The sequence below is a fragment of the Mytilus californianus genome, unplaced genomic scaffold (genome assembly GCF_021869535.1).
Source record: "Mytilus californianus isolate M0D057914Y unplaced genomic scaffold, xbMytCali1.0.p SCAF_2, whole genome shotgun sequence".
Lineage (NCBI taxonomy): Eukaryota > Metazoa > Mollusca > Bivalvia > Mytilida > Mytilidae > Mytilus > Mytilus californianus.
The window spans coordinates 79,721,066-79,746,553 of record NW_026262668.1 but is presented as its reverse complement, the minus strand read 5'-3'; the positions used below and the strand labels follow the sequence as shown (position 1 = coordinate 79,746,553).

The 25,488-nt window shown below is 34.0% G+C and overlaps 4 protein-coding genes and 1 long non-coding RNA gene across 7 annotated transcripts in view; 2 read left to right on the top strand and 3 right to left on the bottom strand.

Annotated features, from left to right (window-relative positions):
- Nucleotides 1–303: 303 nt before the first annotated feature.
- The window catches only part of LOC127728285 (heat shock 70 kDa protein 12A-like), a 172,339-nt gene continuing 147,154 nt past the window's right edge, over nucleotides 304–25,488 (bottom strand). The window contains exons 16-18 of one of the 3 annotated variants that reach the window (XM_052235603.1): nucleotides 2,177–2,337; nucleotides 1,544–1,629; nucleotides 304–1,274 (exon numbers count right to left, since the gene is read on the bottom strand). The gene's annotated coding sequence lies outside the window, so the exon portion shown is untranslated. The remainder of the gene's footprint in view (nucleotides 1,275–1,543; nucleotides 1,630–2,176; nucleotides 2,338–25,488) is intronic. The other 2 variants (XM_052235600.1, XM_052235602.1) reach the window with 2 other exon arrangements.
- Nucleotides 323–889, bottom strand: LOC127727687 (ATP-dependent helicase wrn-1-like). Its single transcript, XM_052234800.1, has one exon. The coding sequence runs from the start codon at nucleotides 887–889 to the stop codon at nucleotides 323–325; it is 567 nt and encodes a 188-aa protein (XP_052090760.1).
- On the bottom strand, nucleotides 5,419–9,742 carry LOC127728325 (uncharacterized). The gene is made up of 3 exons (XM_052235671.1): nucleotides 9,380–9,742; nucleotides 8,476–9,106; nucleotides 5,419–6,769 (listed from the first exon to the last, which is right to left on the bottom strand). The coding sequence occupies exons 1-2, from the start codon at nucleotides 9,711–9,713 to the stop codon at nucleotides 8,499–8,501; spliced, it is 942 nt and encodes a 313-aa protein (XP_052091631.1). The 5' UTR covers nucleotides 9,714–9,742; the 3' UTR covers nucleotides 5,419–6,769; nucleotides 8,476–8,498.
- Nucleotides 16,808–17,366, top strand: LOC127728370 (uncharacterized). The gene is made up of 2 exons (XR_007994105.1): nucleotides 16,808–16,988; nucleotides 17,258–17,366. It is a non-coding gene; the product is annotated as an uncharacterized LOC127728370 (long non-coding RNA).
- Nucleotides 17,642–18,208, top strand: LOC127727686 (ATP-dependent helicase wrn-1-like). The gene has a single exon (XM_052234799.1). The coding sequence runs from the start codon at nucleotides 17,642–17,644 to the stop codon at nucleotides 18,206–18,208; it is 567 nt and encodes a 188-aa protein (XP_052090759.1).

The following is a 25,488-nucleotide window of genomic DNA, read 5'->3' as shown; positions in this document are numbered from 1 at the left end:
TACTACAATTGCTTATATCAAGTTATTGAAAAGTCTGGAGGGTAGTTGTCTGATTGGCAATCATACTGCATCTCTTTATTTTTAAGATGAAAACTAGTAACTATCTTATGATGTGTGTCATTCAGTTACTGTCTCATTTGTTTTTATACGCTACATCTCTTTTTAGTCACATTGACAGCTGCAGGCATGACATGACCCAGATCTAGAGTGGCAATACAGCAATTGTAAGGGGGTTAAAAGTCAAAAAAATTTGAAGAGTCTTAAGTTGAATAAGTTACAGCAACCAGATACTGAAAAATTAAATAAATAAATATCAACTGTTTTAATCATCTTGTATTTCTAATAAAGCCATATCAAGATCTTCGAAGTATTCATAGGCAGACAAATTGTAGTCTTCAGTATTTCTATCTGATACAGCAGAATCTTCTTGCTCCTCAACAACTTGTTCTGACAGAAATAACTTCTCAAGAGGTAACATATCACAGGATTCACAATTACAAGACTTAGCACACAAGTCACAGCATGAATGCTTCCTGCTTTCTTTCTTCATCAAATCATCCAAGTCTGAATTTCTGAGAAAATTACACATCAGATCCTTTCTCCTACAATCTTTAGCTTTAAGAATTGCCTTAACTTCCGGTTTCAACTTCTGCAAGTGGTATCCATTGTATAGGATAATGGCAACTGATGGATTTCCATCACTCCCCACTCGCCCTATTTCTTGCAGCAAATCTACCAGATTATTTTGAGGTCCAAATAATACCACTCCACTACACAAACCCATTCCCAGGGCACTGGTTGACAAAATAAGTCTCAAAACACTACTTTCCTCCTTCAATGCATTAATTATAATGTTTTTGTTAACATCTGGAGTTTCAGAATGGAACATCTCAATATACTTGGCACAATGTGGCAAATCTGTTACAATGTATTTATAAAGTTTGGAAGTGTCATTTATCGATGAACAATACAAAAGTGTACGTGGGAAGTCCTGTCTTTTTTCCTCTTATGCATCTACTGACCATGTCATTCCCATTTCAATTTCATTTTTAATTTTGGAAGATACTAGTTTAATATTAGACTTGTTTGGTGATAAATTAATTTCTGTTGTGTCCTCCCCTAGCTGCAATATTTTCATGAGTTTTTTCCTAAAGCTTACAGTGCAAGTTGCACTTAAAGCCAATACTGTAGCATTGGGAAAGAGGGATCTTAGTTCACCTACATTTGAAAACCATTTTCGGAAAGCCTCTTTTCTGTCTCCTTCATCTTGGCCCCTGAAAGAAAAATAGAAATAAGTACATCTATAAAAACTTTTATAAAAGGTAAATATCAGCACCTCTTGCCTAGTTTGTTAATTCTTATGGCAAAACAAAAATAAATACATGTATGTGCATGTCCATATTGTTATGTAACAGCCTATCATTCAGTGGTTGTTGTTGGTTGCTGTCTAGCACATTTATTTAGGGTGTTATTTTTCATACATTCTTATAATTACATTGTAATGGTTCAACATTTTGCAAGTAGTGGTCTTAAAAGAGCTTACTTTTTAGTATTAGGTTATCTCGTTCTTGAAAGCTGTACAGTTCTGTACCAGTGGTCTTAATTTTTTACTTCTATATTTTTGAAAATCTAAAATTCATAAAAACGGGAAGGGAGTACACATCAATATATAGAAACAATTCATCAAAGTTTCATGCAAATTCGTTGAATAGTTTTTGAGTTACTGTCTGACATGTTGATGATTGACAGACAGTCACAGGCTAGGGGAGGGTTGGGATCCCGCTAACATGTTTAACCCTGCCACATTCTGTATAGTGCCTGTCCCAAGTCAGGAGCCTGTAATTCAGTAGTTGTCATTTGTTTATGTGTTACATATTTGTTTTTCATTCATTTTTTGTGCATAAATAAGGCCGTTTGTTTTCTCGTTTGAATTGTTTTACATTGTCATTTTGGGGCCTTTGATAGCTGACTATGCGGTATGGGCTTTGCTCATTGTTGAAGGCCGTACGGTGACCTACAGTTGTTTATTTCTGTGTCATTTGGTCTCTTGTGGAGAGTTGTCTCATTGGCAATCCTACCACTATTCTTTTTTTATATAGACAACGGTATACCATAATACGTCCTGTAAATGTGCGAATAGAAATGAACATGGGGAATAAACATTGTATCCACTTACCAAATTGCTATTGTGTGAAACTCATCAATTACAATCAACTTAATGTTCAACTTCTTTAAACAAGTTCTCCAATAGGGATCACCAACCAATGTTTCTGGAGATGCAAAAATGACATCTATCAACCCCTCTTTGATTCGATCGTCACTCTGGGGGGGATGATCCTAAAATGCAAAAAAAAAATGTAGGTGGGCAGTCTCCAAAAAGACATATTTCTATGATAACTTCTATAATTTAAATGTACACAAAAATGTACACTGTACAAATACCCTTTATCCATTTCACTGCGTTTGATTAAAGATTGAAATCCAATGAAATAATTCTTATTGTTGTAAAGTCCAATACAGAAATGAATATAGCTGAGATTTCAATGAATGCATGGCATATTTTCTCGATTTTGAGATGTTTCTGCCAACTTACCTGTTTGGCCATCCAACAAGGTCATTTAGACTGCACTTTTTCATATTTTCTTTTATTTTTTCATTGTTTAACACAGATAACAATCTAATTTAAAAATTAAGTTTCCCGCACGTTTCTGGGCCATGTAAAGCTGACTATGCTGTATGATTTTGCTCATTGTTGAAGGTCAGATGGTGACCTATTATAGTTGTAAACTTTGTCATTTGTTGTCTGGTGGAGAGTCGAGTTGGCAATTATAGTCTTGTACATGTACGACATCTTCTTATTTTTATATGCATGTATATTTGTTTTGAGATAGATTATTAGTACATGTAATTAACAACATTTCCCTTGGACTCTGGTGCTTCATTAATACAACATGTAGTATAATATATCTTTATACAAAGTATGAAGAACTAGCATTATGGCCAAAACGACTGTAAAATACTGGCAATATGACCGATACAATCTGTTCTCGGTGAAATGAGACAAATTTATGTGCTACCATGGCTACGATCTACTGCTTCTGCAGTTTTTTTTAACTTTGCTCATGTATATCTAAGTTTCATATTACTGCTTTGTTACTGTTAGTCATGTGTATGTGTTGATATACTGAAGTTTAAATGTATGTTCCTGCAAATAAATTTTATTTTATTTGATAAGGCATACATGTACATCTTTGCCTGGTCAGATGCGGATCCAGGACTATGGAAAAGGGGGCCCTGCATCTAGGCACCATAAGGTGTGGGAATAACGTCTTAAGATAAGAGTCATTGCATTAATTATATAAGTAGCTCAAACAGCATAGGTGGATCCAGGGGGGCCTGGGCCCCCCTTTTGAGGGAAAAATTTAGTTGATTATATAGGGAATCACTGAAGCATGACTGGAGCCCCCCTTACAAAAAGTTCTGGATCCTCCACTGTACAGGGGGGTAACATGTCACCCCCTAACTGATTTCTCAGGTGTTATAAACATCTTTATTATACAACACTGCCAACATAATAATTATAATATAAATTAGGTGTTTAATGGCATTAAATACTATACATGTAGTATAGACTATTCCATTTATTGAAGCCTTACTACCACTGCATGCTTAAAGTTATACTAACCTTTGTATTCTTCTTCTTCTTCTTTCAGTAACTTCCTCTTGTGGTTAGGAGCACATCAATTTCTTGATTATACACAATGGGCTTATATTACACGGACTTATACAGCTAAAATCACTTTGTTATTTCCCAGTATAAAACGCAATTGCATATATTAAAATACGATGGGCTTATTTTACACGGACGATATTAAAAGTTATTCACTTTGATACTTCGTTAATAAAATGCTTCGCTGGGGCGCAGCTTGATACGACCGCAGAGGTCGAACCCTGAACAGTTGGGGCAAGTATGGACACAACATTCAAGCTTGATACAGCTCTGAATTTGGATTGTTATTAAATATTTGACACAGCATAGGTTTCTGACACAGAAAGAATGTGGTCTAAGAACTTGAATTTTTTTAATTTACCTATTATGGTCCAATGTCCAAAATCAAAATACATGGTTAGATTCAGCATATCAAAGAACCCCATATATTCAATTTTTGTTAAAATCAAACAAAGTTTAATTTTGGACCCCAACTTGGACAAACTTGAAAACTGGGCCCATAATCAAAAATCTAAACACATGTTTAGATTCAGCATATCAAAGAACCCCAAGAATTCAATTTTTGCTAAAATCAAACTAAGTTTAATTTTGGACCCTTTGGACCTTAATGTAGACCAATTTAAAAAACGGGACTTAAAATTAAAAATCTAAATACACGGTTAGATTTGGAATATCAAAGAACCCCAATAATTCAATTTTAGATGAAATCAAACAAAGTTTAATTTTGGACCCTTTTGACCTCAATATGAAGCAATTTGATAGCGGGGCCCACAAATAAAAAATCTAAATACATGGTTAGATTCAGCATATCAAAGAACCCCATATATTCAATTTTTGTTGAAATCAAACAAAGTTTAATTTTGGACCCCAATTTGGACCAACTTGAAAACTGGGCCAAAAATCAAAAATCTAAATACATGTTTAGATTCAGCATATCAAAGAACCCCATATATTCAATTTTTGTTGAAATCAAACAAAGTTTAATTTTGGACCCCAATTTGGACCAACTTGAAAACTGGGCCAAAAATCAAAAATCTAAATACATGTTTAGATTCAGCATATCAAAGAACCTCATATATTCAATTTTTGCTAAAATCAAACAAAGTTTAATTTTGGACCCTTTGGACATTAATGTAGACCAAATTGATTTTCAGCACGCTGATTGGTCGGTCAAAGTTCACCAAATTTGACCCTAGACATGACCCTCAAGCGGCTGTTGTTAGATCTCCCACGCGCGACAGAAAAACTATCCGGCAACGCTTGTTACCGGCCTGTTTCTTTGCAATCTAATTGTACAATTAAATGAGACTTACCTTAAGTCGAAATTTGATTGTAATTTTGTTGAACCTATTTATGCTGAGAGTTAACATGAGATGCGCACGCAGATCGTAGAGGTCACTTTTCAGAGAATGTAACAGAGCACATAAGCACATGATACACCAAAAGAAAACTGGGTGGGAATACGAGTGATAGGGAGGGCATGTTAACTCTCAGCATAAATAGGTTCAACAAAATTACAATCAAATTTCGACTTAAGGTAAGTCTCATTTAATTGTACAATTTTATTGAACCTATATGCTGAGAGTACCATGAGATTTCAGAGATATGTGATCTGTTACTCATGTTCACTGTGATTTATTACAGCCTCATCAATCATGATTTATTTTCAGGCTTTAAAAAACAAGATGTTGTATCAACTTTGTATTCTATCAAAGTACAAAAGTAAAGTAAATCAAACATACATTGACATATGCACATGTTATGTTAAACTTTAAAATGTCATTGATTGTAAATCTAACATATGTATTATCATTATTCATGTTATACATGAGACTTATCAGAATTTGATAAAATATGACTTCTCAAAACCTTCACACTATAATTATCATTATAATTTTATTTAGATACAGGTTTATCATAAAATTTTCTGAATGTTGATTCATTTGACCAACCTGCCGCTTTTAAAATAGTATCTACTGAAGTAGCACACCGTAGTGCTGCAGATGTACTTGCTGATCTAGTACTATGTGGTTTGTATATAGTTATGTCTACACCAGACGTTTGCAAAACAATCTTAACCCAACGTCCAAGAGTGTCTTTAGACACATGAGAATATGGTTTTATACAGCTCAAGATTAATTTTTGGGTTTTCCGAAAACATGATGTTCTAACTAAATACTCTTTTAGAACAGTTACAATACACAGACTATTATCGTCAATAAAAGCTGGCAACTCTATTGGTTGTAAATGCCTCCCTGGCTTTGAACATTTTAATAAACTTCTCACATCTATATATATGTTACTATCTGTAACAGTTATATCATCTAAATCTAAGCTATGAATGGTTTGTAACCTTTGACCTGTTAACAATAATAGCAGTGTAACTAGCTTATATGATAAAACACGTAAAGATAACATATAAACTGGTGTTAATGTCTTCAAATATTTAAGCACGACTTCAACATCCCAGGTTCTTTGATATCTGGGTAATGATGGCTTAAGATTGAATATGCCTTTTAGAAAGCGCTTCACCAATGGCCATTGCCCAACAGTTTTCTCTTGATTTACAGACATAAATGAAGATAACATACTTCTGGCAGTATTAATAGCACTGTAACCTAAACCTATTTTATATAACGAAGTTAAAAATTCTAAAACATTTAACTCAGTGGCTTTAAATGAATTAATTTTTCGTTCACTGCAAAATAACAACCATCTTTTGAAATATGTCCAATATTGTTGTCGAGTAGCTGGTTTCCAAGATGCAATGATGATTTCGGAAGATTCTTTTGATAATCCATAATTTTGCAAGATTTCCCCGATATCCTGAAAACTGCTAATCGTAATTTCACTAAATGATGCTCTTTTGTTGGATTCTGGGGTTGATAAAGAAGATTTTTTCGACTGTTTATTATAAATGACTGTGCCACAATCCGATGAAGTATTTGTGGAAACCAGTTCTGAGTGTTCCACAATGGTGCCACTAATGTCATGTCCGCTTGATCCTGGTCCACCTTTTGCAATATCTTCCCTATCAGACTGAAAGGTGAAAAACAATAACAATTAATGTTACTCCATTTTACAGAAAAAGCATCTACTGCTTCAGCATATTTATCCGGAAAGTAAGAGAAATAACGTGGTAATTGATGATTAAATTTTGATGCAAACAAATCTACATCATGTGGTCCAAATAAAAAATCAATAATATTAAAAACATCATCATGCAATTTCCACTCAATATCCACATTTATTGATCTCGATAGTCTATCTGCTTCTATATTAGCAACTCCTGGCAAATGACAAGCAGTAACCCAAATTTGTCTTTGTATACACCAAATCCACAATTCCTTTGTCAAATTGTTTAACTTTACAATGCGGCCACCCATTTTATTAATATAATTCACTGCGACCATGTTATCTAGATACACTTTTACATGAATGTTGTTTCTTGACGAACAAAACCAAATTAATGCTAAAAATGCTGCCTTAAGCTCTAGAAAATTAATATGGTTTTTCTGTTCTTCATATGACCAAAACCCTTTGGTTTCGAACAATGTATCTTGCACAACTGCACCCCAACCAGTGTTTGAACTATCAGTGTTAAGAATAAACATCGGATCTATTAAAGTCATTGGTTTGAAACTACTATTTATATTATTAACCCACCAATTTAAATCTGAAATATTTCCATCTGACAAAGACATTTTTGCATCAAAATTTTCATAATTTTGTTTTAATAATATATCTTTTGTAATTTCTAAAGACTTTATATATAATGGTGCATACTGTACACCTGGTTCCGTTGCTACTAATTTTCCAATAACTTGTGCAAACTCTCTTATTGTAATCTCTTTTTTGAGAATTAACCGACTACATAATTTAATTATATTGTCTGCCTTTTCTTCTGTTACTCTAATACACATTGTTATTGAATTAATCACAAAACCCAAAAATACAATAATTTGAGTAGGTTGAAGTACAGATTTATCTGGATGTATGGTAAAACCAAGATGATCTAATAATTGTACTGTGTCAATTATATTACTTTGACATCCAGAAAAGGTCTTGCTCACAAGTAAACTATCATCAATATATGGTGTGTTGCAATGTCCTTTACTTCTCAGTTTTGAAAAAACAACTTTTAAAATTTTTGTAAAAATTCGCGGTGCTGTTGTTAATTCATTTGGCAAACAAGTGTATTCATACAAAACCTCATTCCAATAAAATCTAAGATATTTCCTATCTTTTTCATTGATGCTAACAGAATAATATGCATCTTTTAAATCAACAGAACCAAACCAGCAATTTTGTGTAATGTTTGTTATTGCTGTTTTAAAAGTTTCCATTTTAAAGTGAATTTGTTCAATATCAAGATTTAACTGTTTTAAATTTAAAATTACTCGATAAGTGCCATCTTTCTTGGGTCTCACAAAAATATTTGAAACATACTGATCCTTAATTGGAGTAACAGGTTGAATAATTGTTTTTGAAATAAACTTATCTATTTCTTTTTGTACATATTCATTTTCTTCACTGCTGAATACAAGTGGGTATGGCTTTATAAGCTGTGTAGGAATGTTTTCAAATTCTAACTGATAACCTTTAATAATATTTAAGATCCAATAGTCAGATGTTAATTCCTTCCATCGATGAAAAAACTTTGAAATTTTCCCCCCAATAAAATTATTAGGAATATTTTGAAGTTTTATAGCAGTTAAGTCAATCAAGTGATCATTTGTACTTACATCACTATCAGAAATAACATGATCTACTTTTTGTCTTTGTTTTTCTTCTTGTTGAATGTCTTGCTGCGGTCTAAAAAACCATCATCATCATATTTCCTTATTCTTTTGATTGGTTTTCCTCCATCAATGTGGCGTTTTCTTTTCCCAAATTTATGAGGAAATCCACGCCCTCCATGGCCATGATGGCTACGTCCCCTGTTAGAAGACTGATATGAGTTCTTGGGATTATCATACGTATAATTATGGTCCTTCCCAACTTTTTTACACACACTATGCTCCGCATCTAGCTCTTTGATTTTTTCCTTAATATCGTCCCCAAACAGCATGTCAGTGACTTGTGTGGTATCATCACACAGACCTTTATACTGGGGTTGAATGTCCCCCTTAATGAAACTCCTTCGTCTGAAGGTTATTTCGCTATAACAAGCTTGAAATAGCTGGTACGTATCTCTGCACGTAACTGCATATGCTTGCAGTTCCTCTCTAGACATTCCTTCTTTCTTTGAAGATTTATCCACAAACATATCCATCATATACATCAATGGGCAAGCTGTTTTAGACAAAAGATTCTGTAAACGTTGTAATTTTACATCCACATCTTTATTCCGTGGTGTCATTTGTTTCCAAATACCTACAATTATAATATAAATTTAGTATATACACTAAAAGTTTATAATGTGTATATTATTATTACATGTAAAGGATTTTTACGCAATATTTATACGTGTACACATTTCGCATAATCATGTTAATTATTGTGAGTTTTTAATTATATTTATAATACTATATTATTTATTACCATGTAAATTATGGTTTGTATTATAAAAAATTTATTTGCAGATACACTTGATTTTTCACAAGATAAAATTTTATTAAAATGCAATTTAATTGCATAAATCCTCACCTATGTTGACTCGTGGGACTTTTAGACTGCTCACATTAGCAGGCTTATCATATTTCTTTGTGAGATCTTTGTATTTTTCTTCATTGACTCGTGTCCTCAGTCCCTGGTTCATGTATGAGGCTAAACCAGAATTAATTTTTGGACCTGTCTTTTCATCTGTACTAATGAAGTCTTTCATGGATTCTAAGACATTTTCATTTTCTGCCTTTTCAATATCATTATCTACTTCATTCTCAGAACATGCTTCATCATCGCTATCGTAACTTTCGTCACTAGAAATATCTGAATATAATTCAGACGGTGCAGATATGTTTTTAGTTTGGTTATTGTTCATATCATTATCAAACAAACTGTCCAGTTGCGATTGGTTATCATCCTTTGTGGGTTTATTTTTCACGACCTTTCTTGGTCCGGCCATTGTTGCCGATTGTCTAGGATTTACCTTTGTGGAACTTTGTGTAGTATCAGTTCTTGAATTCTGATTTTTCATCAAAGTTTGGATATACAATTGATTTTGCAGTAGCATATTGTAGATATCCGGTGTGACTACTTCCGGAGTGTGAGTGACAGGAGCATTGCTCATGGCTCCTCCTCCTACATTAATGTTTTCAATGCTTGCTTGAAACCCACTAATATTGTTATCATAACCTGGCGAAATAAGTTGCCTGTGGTCATTCATAATGCTAAAAATATTGTCACTTTTTGAACTAGTCTTGGCCGTGCCAGTTAGTTCCGATACCGAGTCAATGCTCGAATGTTCAGCCATGTCATTAACAAATGTATGCTGACAACGTGACACTATCCATCACAAGCTACATCGTTAGAATATTAATCCATCAAAAAACTATATCAAATCGTAAAGTTTGTATTCCAAATGTCACAAATATATTAATTTCCAGTTAAAAACAATTAAGATATCCATTATTTTCAAATAACCATAAGAGGGATATATTCCATGACTTGACCTCATAAGACCTAATACGCTAGTGACCTCTACGATCTGCGTGAGCATCTCATGGTACTCTCAGCATATAGGTTCAATAAAATTAAAATTAAATCTCCGCACTTGCTCCTCGTTGTTTATATGTCGCGCGTGGGAGCGAATGATATAAAGAAGGAACAAAAGGAAATTTTAGAGTGTTTTGTTAACAAGAAGAACTGCGTGGCTGTACTCCCGACTGGTTTTGGCAAGTCACTGCCGTTTCAACTGTACCTTCCAGTTGTCCGGGAATTTGAAAACAGTTCTGACTGGAAAGTTTTAGTCTGTTGTTCCTTAGTAGCTCTGATGCAGGACCAGGTGGAAAACTCTCGCACATTGGAAATATTACTGCTGCATACAGAGACAGATAAGGCCTCACATCTAGGTATTATAAGATCATCAAAAAATGAAAATATAATAAATGTGAAAGACCGCATTAGTTTAGCCCGAAGAACAACCTATTCACTTATGTCAACAGGTGTACATGGCACAAATGGCTTGAATCCAAGGATTTCCTATAGTATTTATAGAATCTACATATGACCCCGTCTGCTCTACAGTCTAGAAGTTTTACCTCTTACGAACAGCCAAATCAACGACTTGGGTGACTTCCATTTATCCTTCTTAAAAAATTTTCAGGCTCTTCCAACAAGAACAGCTTCTGCTGCAGTATTCTCACTACTGGGTGCCCTCCCTATAGAGGCCGAGCTCCACAAAAGACAATTAAGCCTTCTGCATTCAATCCTAGCGTCTGAAAATCAAAATCTTAGGGATATCTTGTTGCGTCAGTACCGGTTAGAAATTTGCAATGGAACTTTTCTACACAGAACAGAAAATGTCCTGCTTCAATATAGCCTACCAAGCATTGATGAGCTTCTAATATTTCTTCCAACAAAAATTAAATGGAAACAATCCGTTAGACATGCTATTAATACATTTTGGAGTAATAAATTTAGGTCTTTGAGTAGAGAAAAATCAACCCTGATTAGGCTCTGTACTGACATTATCAATATAGGAGAAATACATCCAGTTTGGAAAACAGCAACAGAAATTCCGGGGGATACAAAGAAAGCCATAACAAAAGCTAGAATACTAACTGGGACCTACCTTTTACAATCAACCAAAGCTAAATTTAATATAGGAAGTGCAGACTCAATTTGTCCCCTTTGCAAACTCGAGGAAGAAAACCTTCTACATTTCCTAACTAGCTGTCCATCTCTGGAAGGGGTCCGTAGGACTTTTTATGCCCCATTAAAACAGGCTGTTATAAATAAAATTGGGATTGATCAGTGGAAAACAAATTTTCAAAATAGGGAAACATTAAGCCAATTAATTGTTGACTGCAGAAAACTAGCGGGTTCTATACTTCCAAACGACAACAATTTTTTAAATATGGTTGAAACAATTTCTAGGAATCTGTGTGATAAATTACATCAACAGAGGTTAAGTCAGATTAATGATCTATCATAATATAAACATCCATTAATAATAACATGGAATTGAGCTTTCTTTCGATCCTTTTCAGAGCACAAAATAGTGGCGTACATAAAGAACAGTTAGAAGTGAGAAGTACATGGAGGACAGTTGAGATATATATGTACTTGGGAATACGTTGATATTAACAATAATATACGTAATATACAGACAATTGCTGTATCAAAGTGATAGCTGATGCCTTTTAGAATATAGAGACATATTTAATAGTGTCAGACCACGGTTTTACTAATGTCATAAAGTGAATCAGTGTCATTTTAGATTTTAGACTATTTTTATACGACCGCAAAAAAATTTTGTGGTCGTATATTGGTATGACGTTGGCGTCGTCGTCGTCCGGCGTCGTCGTCCGAACACATATTGGTTTTCGCACTCTAACTTTAATTTAAGTGAATGGATCTTTTTGAAATTTGACCATAAGGTTAAATACCACAAAAGGAAGGTTGGGATTGATTTTGGGGGTTATGGTACCAACAGTTAAGGAATTAGGGGCCAAAAAGGGGCCAAAAATGAGCATTTTCTAGTTTCCAGACAATAACTGTGGAACGGTGTATGGATCTCTCTGAAATTATACTACAAGTTTCCATACCACAAAGGGATGGTTAGGATTTGCTTTGGGGGGTTATGGCTCAAACCGTTTAGGAATTAGGGGCAAAAAAGGGGGAAAAACAAGGTTGTCCAGGTTAATGGACAAATACTTTAGTACAAAACATAATTTAAAGCAGTGTAAGGGAGATAAATCAAATACATCATTGAAATTATCTCCCTTACACTGCTTTTAAATTATGTATAAAGTAATGGTTAATGAACAATAAATATAATCTAAAACAGTGTAAGGGAGGTAATCCAAATACAACGTTTTGGTTACTTCCCTTACACTGCTTTTAAATTATGTTTAAAGAAATGCATATTTATAAAGGAAGACCAGTAAAAATATCTACAAATGTTTTCATCTTTTTTTTTTACAAAAAAATCCATATGAAAGATTTGACACTATATTTTTATTAATTCTATTATAAAATAGATTAAGTTAGCACTATGGTAAATTTAAATGGGTAATTATGGTTGCCAACTCCATTGGAAATTTGAATTGAGATTATGACCATATCTTGAGGGAAAGAATTTTTTTTTGGGGGGGGGGGGGGGGGGATAAAAAGAAATTGTGGGGGCCAATTTTTTCTCATTTCAGATTTCAGAAATTAAAAAGAATTATTCTTCAAATATGTTTTTTTTTTCAAATTTCAAATATTGAAAAATTTCAAGAAGTAATTTTTAATTGCACAGTATGGCGCATTAGATTTGTAAAATCTTTGATCACATTTATTTATTTGTTATGCCGAATCTAACAGTGTATTTAGATTTTTAATTTTGGGTCCAGTTTTCAAATTGGTCTACATTAATGTCCAAAGGGTCCAAAATTAAACTTTGTTTGATTTTAGCAAAAATTGAATATATGAGGTTCTTTGATATGCTGAATCTAAACATGTATTTAGATTTTTGATTTTTGGCCCAGTTTTCAAGTTGGTCCAAATTGGGGTCCAAAATTAAACTTTGTTTGATTTCAACAAAAATTGAATATATGGGGTTCTTTGATATGCTGAATCTAACCATGTATTTAGATGTTTTATTTGTGGACCCCGTTATCTAATTGGTTCATATTGAGGTCAAAAGGGTCCAAAATTAAACTTTGTTTGATTTCATCTAAAATTGAATTATTGGGGTTCTTTGATATTCCAAATCTAACCGTGTATTTAGGTTTTTAATTTTGGGTCCTGTTTTTTAAATTGGTCTACATTGAGGTCCAAAGGGTCCAAAATTAAACTTCGTTTGATTTTAACAAAAATTGAATTCTTGGGGTTCTTTGATTTGCTGAATCTAAACATGTGTTTAGATTTTTGATTATGGGCCCAGTTTTCAAGTTGGTCCAAGATAGGGTCCAGTATTTTAAACTTTGTTTGATTTCAACAAAAATTGAATATATGGGGTTCTTTGATATGCTGAATCTAAACATGTATTTAGATTTTTGATTATGGGCCCAGTTTTCAAGTTGGTACAAATTGGGGTCCAAAATTAAACTTTGTTTGATTTCAACAAAAATTGAATATATGAGGTTCTTTGATATGCTGAATCTAACCATGTATTTAGATTTTTTATTTGTAGGCCCCGCTATCAAATTGGTTCATATTGAGGTCAAAAGGGTCCAAAATTAAACTTTGTTTGATTTCATCTAAAATTGAATTATTGGGGTTCTTTGATATGCAAAATCTAACCGTGTTTTTAGATTTTTAATTTAGGTCCTGTTTTTTAAATTGGTCTTCATTGAGGTCCAAAGGGTCCAAAATTAAACTTAGTTTGATTTTAACAAAAATTGAATTCTTGGGGTTCTTTGATATGCTGAATCTAAACATGTGTTTAGATTTTTTATTATGGGCCCAGTTTTCAAGTTGGTCCAACTTGGGGTCCAAAATTAAACTTTGTTTGATTTTAACAAAAATTGAATATATGGGGTTCTTTGATATGCTGAATCTAACCATGTATTTTGATTTTGGACATTGGACCATAATAGGTAAATTAAAAAAATTCAAGTTCTTAGACCACATTCTTTCTGTGTCAGAAACCTATGCTGTGTCAAATATTTAATAACAATCCAAATTCAGAGCTGTATCAAGCTTGAATGTTGTGTCCATACTTGCCCCAACTGTTCAGGGTTCGACCTCTGCGGTCGTATCAAGCTGCGCCCCAGCGAAGCATTTTATTAACGAAGTATCAAAGTGAATAACTTTTAATATCGTCCGTGTAAAATAAGCCCATCGTATTTTAATATATGCAATTGCGTTTTATACTGGGAAATAACAAAGTGATTTTAGCTGTATAAGTCCGTGTAATATAAGCCCATTGTGTATAATCAAGAAATTGATGTGCTCCTAACCACAGGAGGAAGTTACTGAAAGAAGAAGAAGAAGAATACAAAGGTTAGTATAACTTTAAGCATGCAGTGGTAGTAAGGCTTCAATAAATGGAATAGTCTATACTACATGTATTAGTATTTAATGCCATTAAACACCTAATTTATATTATAATTATTATGTTGGCAGTGTTGTATAATAAAGATGTTTATAACACCTGAGAAATCAGTTAGGGGGTGACATGTTACCCCCCTGTACAGTGGAGGATCCAGAACTTTTTGTAAGGGGGGCTCCAGTCATGCTTCAGTGATTCCCTATATAATCAACTAAATTTTTCCCTCAAAAGGGGGGCCCAGGCCCCCCTGGATCCACCTATGCTGTTTGAGCTACTTATATAATTAATGCAATGACTCTTATCTTAAGACGTTATTCCCACACCTTATGGTGCCTAGATGCAGGGCCCCCCTTTTCCATAGTCCTGGATCCGCATCTGACCAGGCAAAGATGTACATGTATGCCTTATCAAATAAAATAAAATTTATTTGCAGGAACATACATTTAAACTTCAGTATATCAACACATACACATGACTAACAGTAACAAATCAGTAATATGAAACTTAGATATACATGAGCAAAGTTAAAAAAAAACTGCAGAAGCAGTAGATCGTAGCCATGGTAGCACATAAATTTGTCTCATTTCACCGAGAACAGATTGTATCGGTCATATTGCCAGTATTTTACAGTCGTTTTGGCCATAATGCTAGTTCTTCATACTTTGTATAAAGATATATACTACATGTTGTATTAATGAAGCACCAGAGTCCAAGGGAAATGTTGTTAATTACATGTACTAATAATCTATCTCAAAACAAATATACATGCATATAAAAATAAGAAGATGTCGTACATGTACAAGACTATAATTGCCAACTCGACTCTCCACCAGACAACAAATGACAAAGTTTACAACTATAATAGGTCACCATCTGACCTTCAACAATGAGCAAAATCATACAGCATAGTCAGCTTTACATGGCCCAGAAACGTGCGGGAAACTTAATTTTTAAATTAGATTGTTATCTGTGTTAAACAATGAAAAAATAAAAGAAAATATGAAAAAGTGCAGTCTAAATGACCTTGTTGGATGGCCAAACAGGTAAGTTGGCAGAAACATCTCAAAATCGAGAAAATATGCCATGCATTCATTGAAAATCTCAGCTATATTCATTTCTGTATTGGACTTTACAACAATAAGAATTATTTCATTGGATTTCAATCTTTAATCAAACGCAGTGAAATGGATAAAGGGTATTTGTACAGTACATTTTTGTGTACATTTAAATTATAGAAGTTATCATAGAAATATGTCTTTTTGGAGACTGCCCACCTACATTTTTTTTTTTGCATTTTAGGATCATCCCCCCCCCCCCCCCCCCCCCCCCCCCCCCAGAGTGACGATCGAATCAAAGAGGGGTTGATAGATGTCATTTTTGCATCTCCAGAAACATTGGTTGGTGATCCCTATTGGAGAACTTGTTTAAAGAAGTTGAACATTAAGTTGATTGTAATTGATGAGTTTCACACAATAGCAATTTGGTAAGTGGATACAATGTTTATTCCCCATGTTCATTTCTATTCGCACATTTACAGGACGTATTATGGTATACCGTTGTCTATATAAAAAAGAATAGTGGTAGGATTGCCAATGAGACAACTCTCCACAAGAGACCAAATGACACAGAAATAAACAACTGTAGGTCACCGTACGGCCTTCAACAATGAGCAAAGCCCATACCGCATAGTCAGCTATCAAAGGCCCCAAAATGACAATGTAAAACAATTCAAACGAGAAAACAAACGGCCTTATTTATGCACAAAAAATGAATGAAAAACAAATATGTAACACATAAACAAATGACAACTACTGAATTACAGGCTCCTGACTTGGGACAGGCACTATACAGAATGTGGCAGGGTTAAACATGTTAGCGGGATCCCAACCCTCCCCTAACCTGTGACTGTCTGTCAATCATCAACATGTCAGACAGTAACTCAAAAACTATTCAACGAATTTGCATGAAACTTTGATGAATTGTTTCTATATATTGATGTGTACTCCCTTCCCGTTTTTATGAATTTTAGATTTTCAAAAATATAGAAGTAAAAAATTAAGACCACTGGTACAGAACTGTACAGCTTTCAAGAACGAGATAACCTAATACTAAAAAGTAAGCTCTTTTAAGACCACTACTTGCAAAATGTTGAACCATTACAATGTAATTATAAGAATGTATGAAAAATAACACCCTAAATAAATGTGCTAGACAGCAACCAACAACAACCACTGAATGATAGGCTGTTACATAACAATATGGACATGCACATACATGTATTTATTTTTGTTTTGCCATAAGAATTAACAAACTAGGCAAGAGGTGCTGATATTTACCTTTTATAAAAGTTTTTATAGATGTACTTATTTCTATTTTGCTTTCAGGGGCCAAGATGAAGGAGACAGAAAAGAGGCTTTCCGAAATGGTTTTCAAATGTAGGTGAACTAAGATCCCTCTTTCCCAATGCTACAGTATTGGCTTTAAGTGCAACTTGCACTGTAAGCTTTAGGAAAAAACTCATGAAAATATTGCAGCTAGGGGAGGACACAACAGAAATTAATTTATCACCAAACAAGTCTAATATTAAACTAGTATCTTCCAAAATTAAAAATGAAATTGAAATGGGAATGACATGGTCAGTAGATGCATAAGAGGAAAAAAGACAGGACTTCCCACGTACACTTTTGTATTGTTCATCGATAAATGACACTTCCAAACTTTATAAATACATTGTAACAGATTTGCCACATTGTGCCAAGTATATTGAGATGTTCCATTCTGAAACTCCAGATGTTAACAAAAACATTATAATTAATGCATTGAAGGAGGAAAGTAGTGTTTTGAGACTTATTTTGTCAACCAGTGCCCTGGGAATGGGTTTGTGTAGTGGAGTGGTATTATTTGGACCTCAAAATAATCTGGTAGATTTGCTGCAAGAAATAGGGCGAGTGGGGAGTGATGGAAATCCATCAGTTGCCATTATCCTATACAATGGATACCACTTGCAGAAGTTGAAACCGGAAGTTAAGGCAATTCTTAAAGCTAAAGATTGTAGGAGAAAGGATCTGATGTGTAATTTTCTCAGAAATTCAGACTTGGATGATTTGATGAAGAAAGAAAGCAGGAAGCATTCATGCTGTGACTTGTGTGCTAAGTCTTGTAATTGTGAATCCTGTGATATGTTACCTCTTGAGAAGTTATTTCTGTCAGAACAAGTTGTTGAGGAGCAAGAAGATTCTGCTGTATCAGATAGAAATACTGAAGACTACAATTTATCTGCCTATGAATACTTCGAAGATCTTGATATGGCTTTATTAGAAATACAAGATGATTAAAACAGTTGATATTTATTTATTTAATTTTTCAGTATCTGGTTGCTGTAACTTATTCAACTTAAGACTCTTCAAATTTTTTTGACTTTTAACCCCCTTACAATTGCTGTATTGCCACTCTAGATCTGGGTCATGTCATGCCTGCAGCTGTCAATGTGACTAAAAAGAGATGTAGCGTATAAAAACAAATGAGACAGTAACTGAATGACACACATCATAAGATAGTTACTAGTTTTCATCTTAAAAATAAAGAGATGCAGTATGATTGCCAATCAGACAACTACCCTCCAGACTTTTCAATAACTTGATATAAGCAATTGTAGTACAACGAGAAAAACCCATGCCTTTAGTCGGCTACAAAAGGCCCCGACCAGAAAAATATGAAAAAAATTCAAAAGAGAAAACCATGTCTGTCAGATATGGTTGCAGATTCGCCTAATTTTGACCTCATTTCATGAAACAAGCATATATTCGGGGTCAAGTCTGCATCTCGATTACTATAAACATGATAAACAAAGAGAAAAATATATTTGGAGTGGAATTATTGTAAGATGTACATGCTATATAAAAAAGAAGATGTGGTATGATAGCCAATGAGCATGATGAGACAACTCTCCACAAGAGACCAAATGAAACAGAAATTAACAACTATAGGTCACCGTACGGCCTTCAACAATGAGCAAAGCCGATACCGCATAGTCGGCTATAAAAGGCCCTGAAATGACAATTGTAAAACAGTTCAAACAAGAAAACTAACGGCCTAATTTATGTACAAAAAATGAACGAAAAACAAATATATAACACATAAACAAACGACAACCACTGAATTACAGGCTCCTGACTTAGGACAGGCACGTGCACATACATACAGAATGTGGCGGGGTTTAACATGTTAGCAGGATCCTAACCTGGGACAGTGGTGTAACAGTACAACACAGGAACGAACTATAAAAATCAGTCTGGTTGGTTTCTGACCTTGACTTTTCATGGTTTATTGATCAACAAGTCAACTATCTTTGGTGTATTATTGTACAGAATTATTGCTATTGATGTATGTCCTTTTGTGCTAAATTTTGGCATGGTTCATATGACATGTATGGCTTTGACCTTTTTGTTCATTGTTCTTGATGTTATATTTGTTCTATATAGCAAACTCATTGTATTTAACTTGGTGTAGCCAACAGTATACAGAGGATGATTATTTTGCTCAAAATAAACATTGACAGGTTGATTGATTATTGATTTCTTCACTTGGGTTTCAGTGGCAAATATTTCATGCATATTCAAGACAATAACAAGCAGTGGGACTATATCTTACTTACAACTTTGTTCAAGACCAATGTGTTCATCAAGAAAACCGTCAAATATAGACTTAATACCACATCTTCTTTTTTATACGACCACAAAAAAATTTGCGGTCGTATATTGGTATGACGTTGGCGTTGTCGTCGTCCTCCGAAGACACATTGGTTTTCGCACTCTAACTTTAGTTTGAGTGAATGGATCTCCATGAAATTTTACCATAAGGTTCAATACCACAAAAGGAAGGTGGGGATTGAATTGGGGGTTATGGTACCAACAGTTCAGGAATTAGGGGCCAAAAATAAGCATTTTTGTAACTTCCAGACATTACTTGTGTGTAAGTGTATGGATCTCTCTGACATTGTACCACAAGGTTCCATATCACAAAGGGAAGGCTGGGATTGATTTTGGGGGTAATTGCCTCAAAATTTTAGTAATTAGGGGGCAAAAAAGAAGCATTTCTCAGTTTCATGACAATAACTTGTGTGTAAGTGTATGGATCTTTCTGAAATTGTACTACAAGGTTCCATATCACAAAGGGAAAGCTGGGTTTGAGTTTGGGGGTAATTTTCCTAAATGTTTAGAAATTTTAAACCAAAAAGGGGCCAAAAAAACAAGCAATTTTCTAGTTTCCAGTCAATAACTTGTGTTCAAGTGTATGGATCTCTCAGAATTTGTACAGCAAGGTACCATACCACAAAGGGAAGGCTGGGATTGAGTTTGGGGGTGATGAATCATAAGGGGGTTCAAAAATTTGGGTGGTAGGGATTTGTTTTCCCTTTTTTTCTTTAAAATTTTCCATTTTAAATTTGTTATTTCTGATTTATATATAAAACCAAATAATAATGATATGGTTTGAATAGGTAAATTTAAAATTTATAAGTTCTTAGACCACATTCATTCTGTGTCAGAAACCTATGCAGTGTCAAATATTAATCACAATCCAAATTCAGAGCTTGAATGTTGTGTCCATACTTGCCCCTATTGTTCAGGGTTCGACCTCTGCGGTCGTATCAAGCTGCGCCCAGCGGAGCATTTTATTATATTAAGTTACTGTGTTTAATTTGACTTAGATAGAAATTGAACCAAATAATAACTCCATCAGTCAGGAAAGCACATTTAACCAACACCACCTTGTATAAGTTTTATCAACAGCTCTTTACATATACATATAGGGTAAATATCCACATGCTGGTCGCCTTGTGAACAAATCTGTAAAAGTTTGGTTTTTATCTCATTGTTGTTTTGTACAAACATGCTTGATGTTTTCATAAAGTTATTTCGGGCCTTTTTATAGCTTGCTATAGGTTTTACTCAAAAGTCAGAGGTGGAACTGTGAACTTTAATACAGAAAAATAAGTTGGTCCCTTTTGAATAGTTGTCTCGTTAGAAATCATGCCACATTTTTATAAACATGTTTGTGTAGGTAGTTATGCTGCCTAATCAAAATGACCATGACATTCTGCCACTAAACTGAAAGTATTTCATTACTTTGTTGTTGGGTTGATGTCTCATTGACTTATGACACACATTTTTTTTAATATCAGCAACAAACTACTAAAAAAAGTACCAGCTAATTAAGGTTATGACTTAAGAGAAAATTAAACCTGCACACTTTATTCACAATAATTTATTTCCAAGCAATATTTTTCAAATATGTGGGTTTCGAAGGTGATGGAAGGGGACTGTTGGTTGATGTCAATGAATCAATGTACGAAGTCCTATAAATGCACTGTCAAATGGGTTTTTGTCTTTTTTTTAGCTCCTTGCACTTAATTATTCTTGAAGTTTTATATGTTAGTACATTTTCTTGTAGTGTAGTAGGTCTTTTGCAATTTTCTGAACATCAGCTTGGTATGACGGTATATGGGGGAACCCTTTCTTTCCTGTTAAATTGGTAATGTTATCAAAATGGCTTGCAAAATTAACTAGGTGAGGATACTCTTTAGAGTGTTGAAGGATACTTTCCTTTGTCTGATGTCCTGAACATGTTACTTTTGTATCCTTGTTCAACATCTCTAAGTATTCATCTTAGCTTATATTATTGTTTGTTCCACCTTGCAGATTTACAAATCTATTAGCAATTAATCTTTCTGATTGGTCAGGTGGTAAGACACCCGAAGTTAGTCTCTTAGTTCTTCTTGCATTTTTAATGCATCTTTTTTTAATTTGATTGACTGTTGGACTTTTCTAAAACATTTAATACAGACGCCATTGTCCTTGTCTACTTCGGCGTTTACTTCAAAACCAGTAACAACACTAGAAATTATTGCGATTCTATGAGTTCTGCTGAAGTTTCAGTTTGAACATTTTTTTTTCAACACGTTCTTCTGTCAACGTATATTTGTTCCGCCTAACAGAAGTTCCACCGGAAACTTTGTTATAAACAATGTCATAATATCTGTTCCTGTTGGAACAAATATTCTATACCATTTATTCCGTTAGGAACATTTACTGTAATATTTATTCCAGTGGAAATAATATTCCAGATTTGTGTACGAAGACCATTCAAGCTCATATCAACAGTTGCTTGAAAAGGCTAAGATGCCTTCACTGCATATTAAAAGACAAAGATCTATGGCAATTGAAACTTATAATATAGTCAATAAATTAGCACCTGTCTGTTTACATGATTTATTAAATATAAAAGATTGTAAATATTCTTTCAGATATAGTAATATACTGGATATACCACATGTAAAAACTACACAGTTTGGTAAGAAAAGTTTTAAATTTGCAGCTGCTACTCTGTGGAACAGCCTACCTGACCATTTCAGGACTGAAAACAGTTTTTCTCAATTTAAGAGCCTTATACAGTCTTGGAATGGTTCAAAATGTTGTTGTTCTGCTTGTAGATAAGCTTTATCATATTTTAGAAGTTGCTCTAACATGTTATTATGCCTTAAATTTTTGCATGTGTGCTATATTTTATTTGTGCTTAATTTTAGTTGTGCTTAATTTTTAGTTGTGCTTCAGCTTTGGCTTTAGATATGTATTTTAAAAGTGCTTTGCATGTATTTCGATATGACTGTGCTGTTATATATCCTGTCTGCATGTTGTGTGTTTTGATGTTGTGTTTGTGTTACCTTATATTCGGTAAAAAGCTCTTAAGAGCTTATGTTTGTATTGTTATATGTGAACCGAATCAAAATAAAACTTTCGTATTCGTATTCGTATTCGTATTCGTATTCAGAATATTGTTTCCATTTGGAACTTATATTATGAAGGAACTTCTATTCCGTGACACTCCCGTTGAGATTTCTATCTGGATGAAAGAAAAACCGCATAAAACACAAATGTTTGCTCTTCCTGATATTTTCCTTTGTGTGCATACTTCACTTGATGCCATTTTAACCTCGGAAGGCAATAATACAAACTATTATTACAGTTGTATGTTACGAAACGTTTTTCGCATGGGGGCTGCCATTTTTGTTTATATACATTCGGAAGACCTCTAGACAAAGACTCCTATGCCAGTCCAATACCCTAACAGTTTGTAGCACCTTCGCTGATTGGCTACTGCAAATTTGACCCTAGACATGACCCTCAAGCGGCTGTTGTTAGATCTCCCACGCGCGACATATAAACAACGAGGAGCAAGTACGGAGATTTAATTTTAATTAGATGGAAAGTATCTTTGAAAGCCTCTGACTGCCTGTATAAATTTCTCGTCTTTGGTCTTCTACATTTAAAAATAATTTCAGGCATTTTAACTAATTTTAAGTTTATGTGAAATTTTTTAATTCCATGAAACTCATAAATCATGCTGGACAGTCTATTTTCAAGAAGGGGATGGTCTTGATCTTTTTATGGACATGTATTTTAATTTTAATATTTTAGCTAATCAGTCATCATGGTCATATTATATTTCTTTTTAAAATTCAAATGAAAAGTATTCTTTATAGTGAGAATAATGATGTTAAATATTAATTATGATGCAGCTGGCCAATCCTGTTATTCTCTTATCTTAGACTGTCTTTTCAGAGGCGGAGCTTTGTCTTTATTTAATTACTACATCACAGATGTTGGTCAAATCTGTGACGTCAAACTCCCGCCAAATGCCAAGTTAGATTTATACAGTGCACACAAAATGCAAATTTTACAGCATTAGAGCATCAAAGACACAATGTGTGTGGTTATATTGATAAAGTAATGGTGTCAGAACACTTCTGGGGTGTTCCAAGTGGAATTTTTGTATTTATGTGGCATTTATAGGGGTTCTTAAGAGGAAATTCAGTTTTAAGGTCATTTCTCAGAACAATTTTTCATGAGAATTGTAAGGAAAAAATGAAAATAGAAACTTTATGGGTACCCCCTTTGGCTTGACTTTGATATATGTGACTGAAGGGAGTATTTTCTACAATACCGTGTCCCAGTGTTTGGATAATTTGTTTCTAAATGAATTTATAGGTCTCCAAAGATGAAAGGTGAAATGAGGTTTGGCATCCAGCAGTAAAAATCATATATCTTATTACTGGAGGCATATATCAAAAATCTGAGACACGGTTTTGTAGATTGTGAATGGTTGATTAAAGGGATGAAAACAAATTTTTACTACCATTTGACCTGAATGTGCCATTTTCATCCAAGTTGGAAGACCACTTTATTGGCAATTAATGAGCTATATTTTGAGATCAATCATACCAAAAATAAATTTATCTATAGATTAAGAAAGAGTTATATTTCAGCTTTAAAATGAATTAAAGATTTTAAAAATCCATTGAGTAGTTTTGGTGAAATTAATCTTTAAAGACTGTTGGTTGGAGTCAGAAAATTCTGACTGTAGTGCTTTCCCCTTAATCTTAACTAATCACACACCAAAATATCTAAATTAAGCAAAAGTTTCAAAGCCAATAGACCATAACTTAGGGGACAGTGCCAAACTATCACCATGGCAATGAGATGTACAACGCTATTGCAATGCATACCAAATATCGTTGATTTTCCATTAAATTCTTTTCCTAAAAATTTCCTATTTACAAACGTTAACACATTGTTGACGCAGACGAAATAACAAAACAATGGGTAGCAGGAATTAACAAAAATGTTGGATAGTTCAACAGACCATACCAACTGCCAACACCCGACTCTTCCAAAAAATTGAGATACATGCATTAACAAAAAAACAAACTACAGCATATAGCACATGTTCAAGATAGCCTGACATGTGGTGGAGACACTTTCAACGGCGTTCACAAAGCACAGCTTAGCAAAAGCCAGGAAAAGCTAAAATATGCCTACATGTTATTTTTATCCAAAGGTTGACCACCATTTCAAAAGCAAAATTTAAACACTGTAAAACAGGTGCTATTTTGGATCGTCATGAATTTGTAATGAGTTGTTTGCCTTTGAACTGAGTTTACTATGTTTTGAACTTCTTGAGGTTTTGCTCGTCCATTACGACTGTACAGTGATAATTAACAGCGTAAGGAACGCATGTATAACCAAACCCATTAATCACGTACATGACCGAAGTCCAGAACATACTAGTTCTAACAAACAGGGAATTTGATGTAGAATACAGATCTCTGAGAGTTTCTGTAAAATTTTATATTCTGGATTCGATGCGATTCTAGGATTAGACCGTTGGTTTTTCCGTTTGAATGGTTTTACACTAGTAATTTTTTGGGGCCCTTTATAGCTTGCTGTTCGGTGTGAGCCAATGCTCCGTGTTGAAGGCCGTACCTTGATCTATAATGGTTTACTTTTATAAATTGTAACTTGGATGGAGAGTTGTCTCATTGGCACTCATACCACATCTTCCTATATTTAATTAATATATCTTATATACGCTTGTTAATTATTGAGGACTGTATGGTGACATCAGGATCTCCTTTGGTGGTTTGTGTCGTTGAGTTGTTGTACATAAGTTGCGTATGCCACAGATATGTGTTTTTAAAATCAAAGAATGTAATGCTTATAGTTAGAAAATTTAACCATCTTGAGGAAAATGAAATTTTAACCAATTTGTTTATAAAACA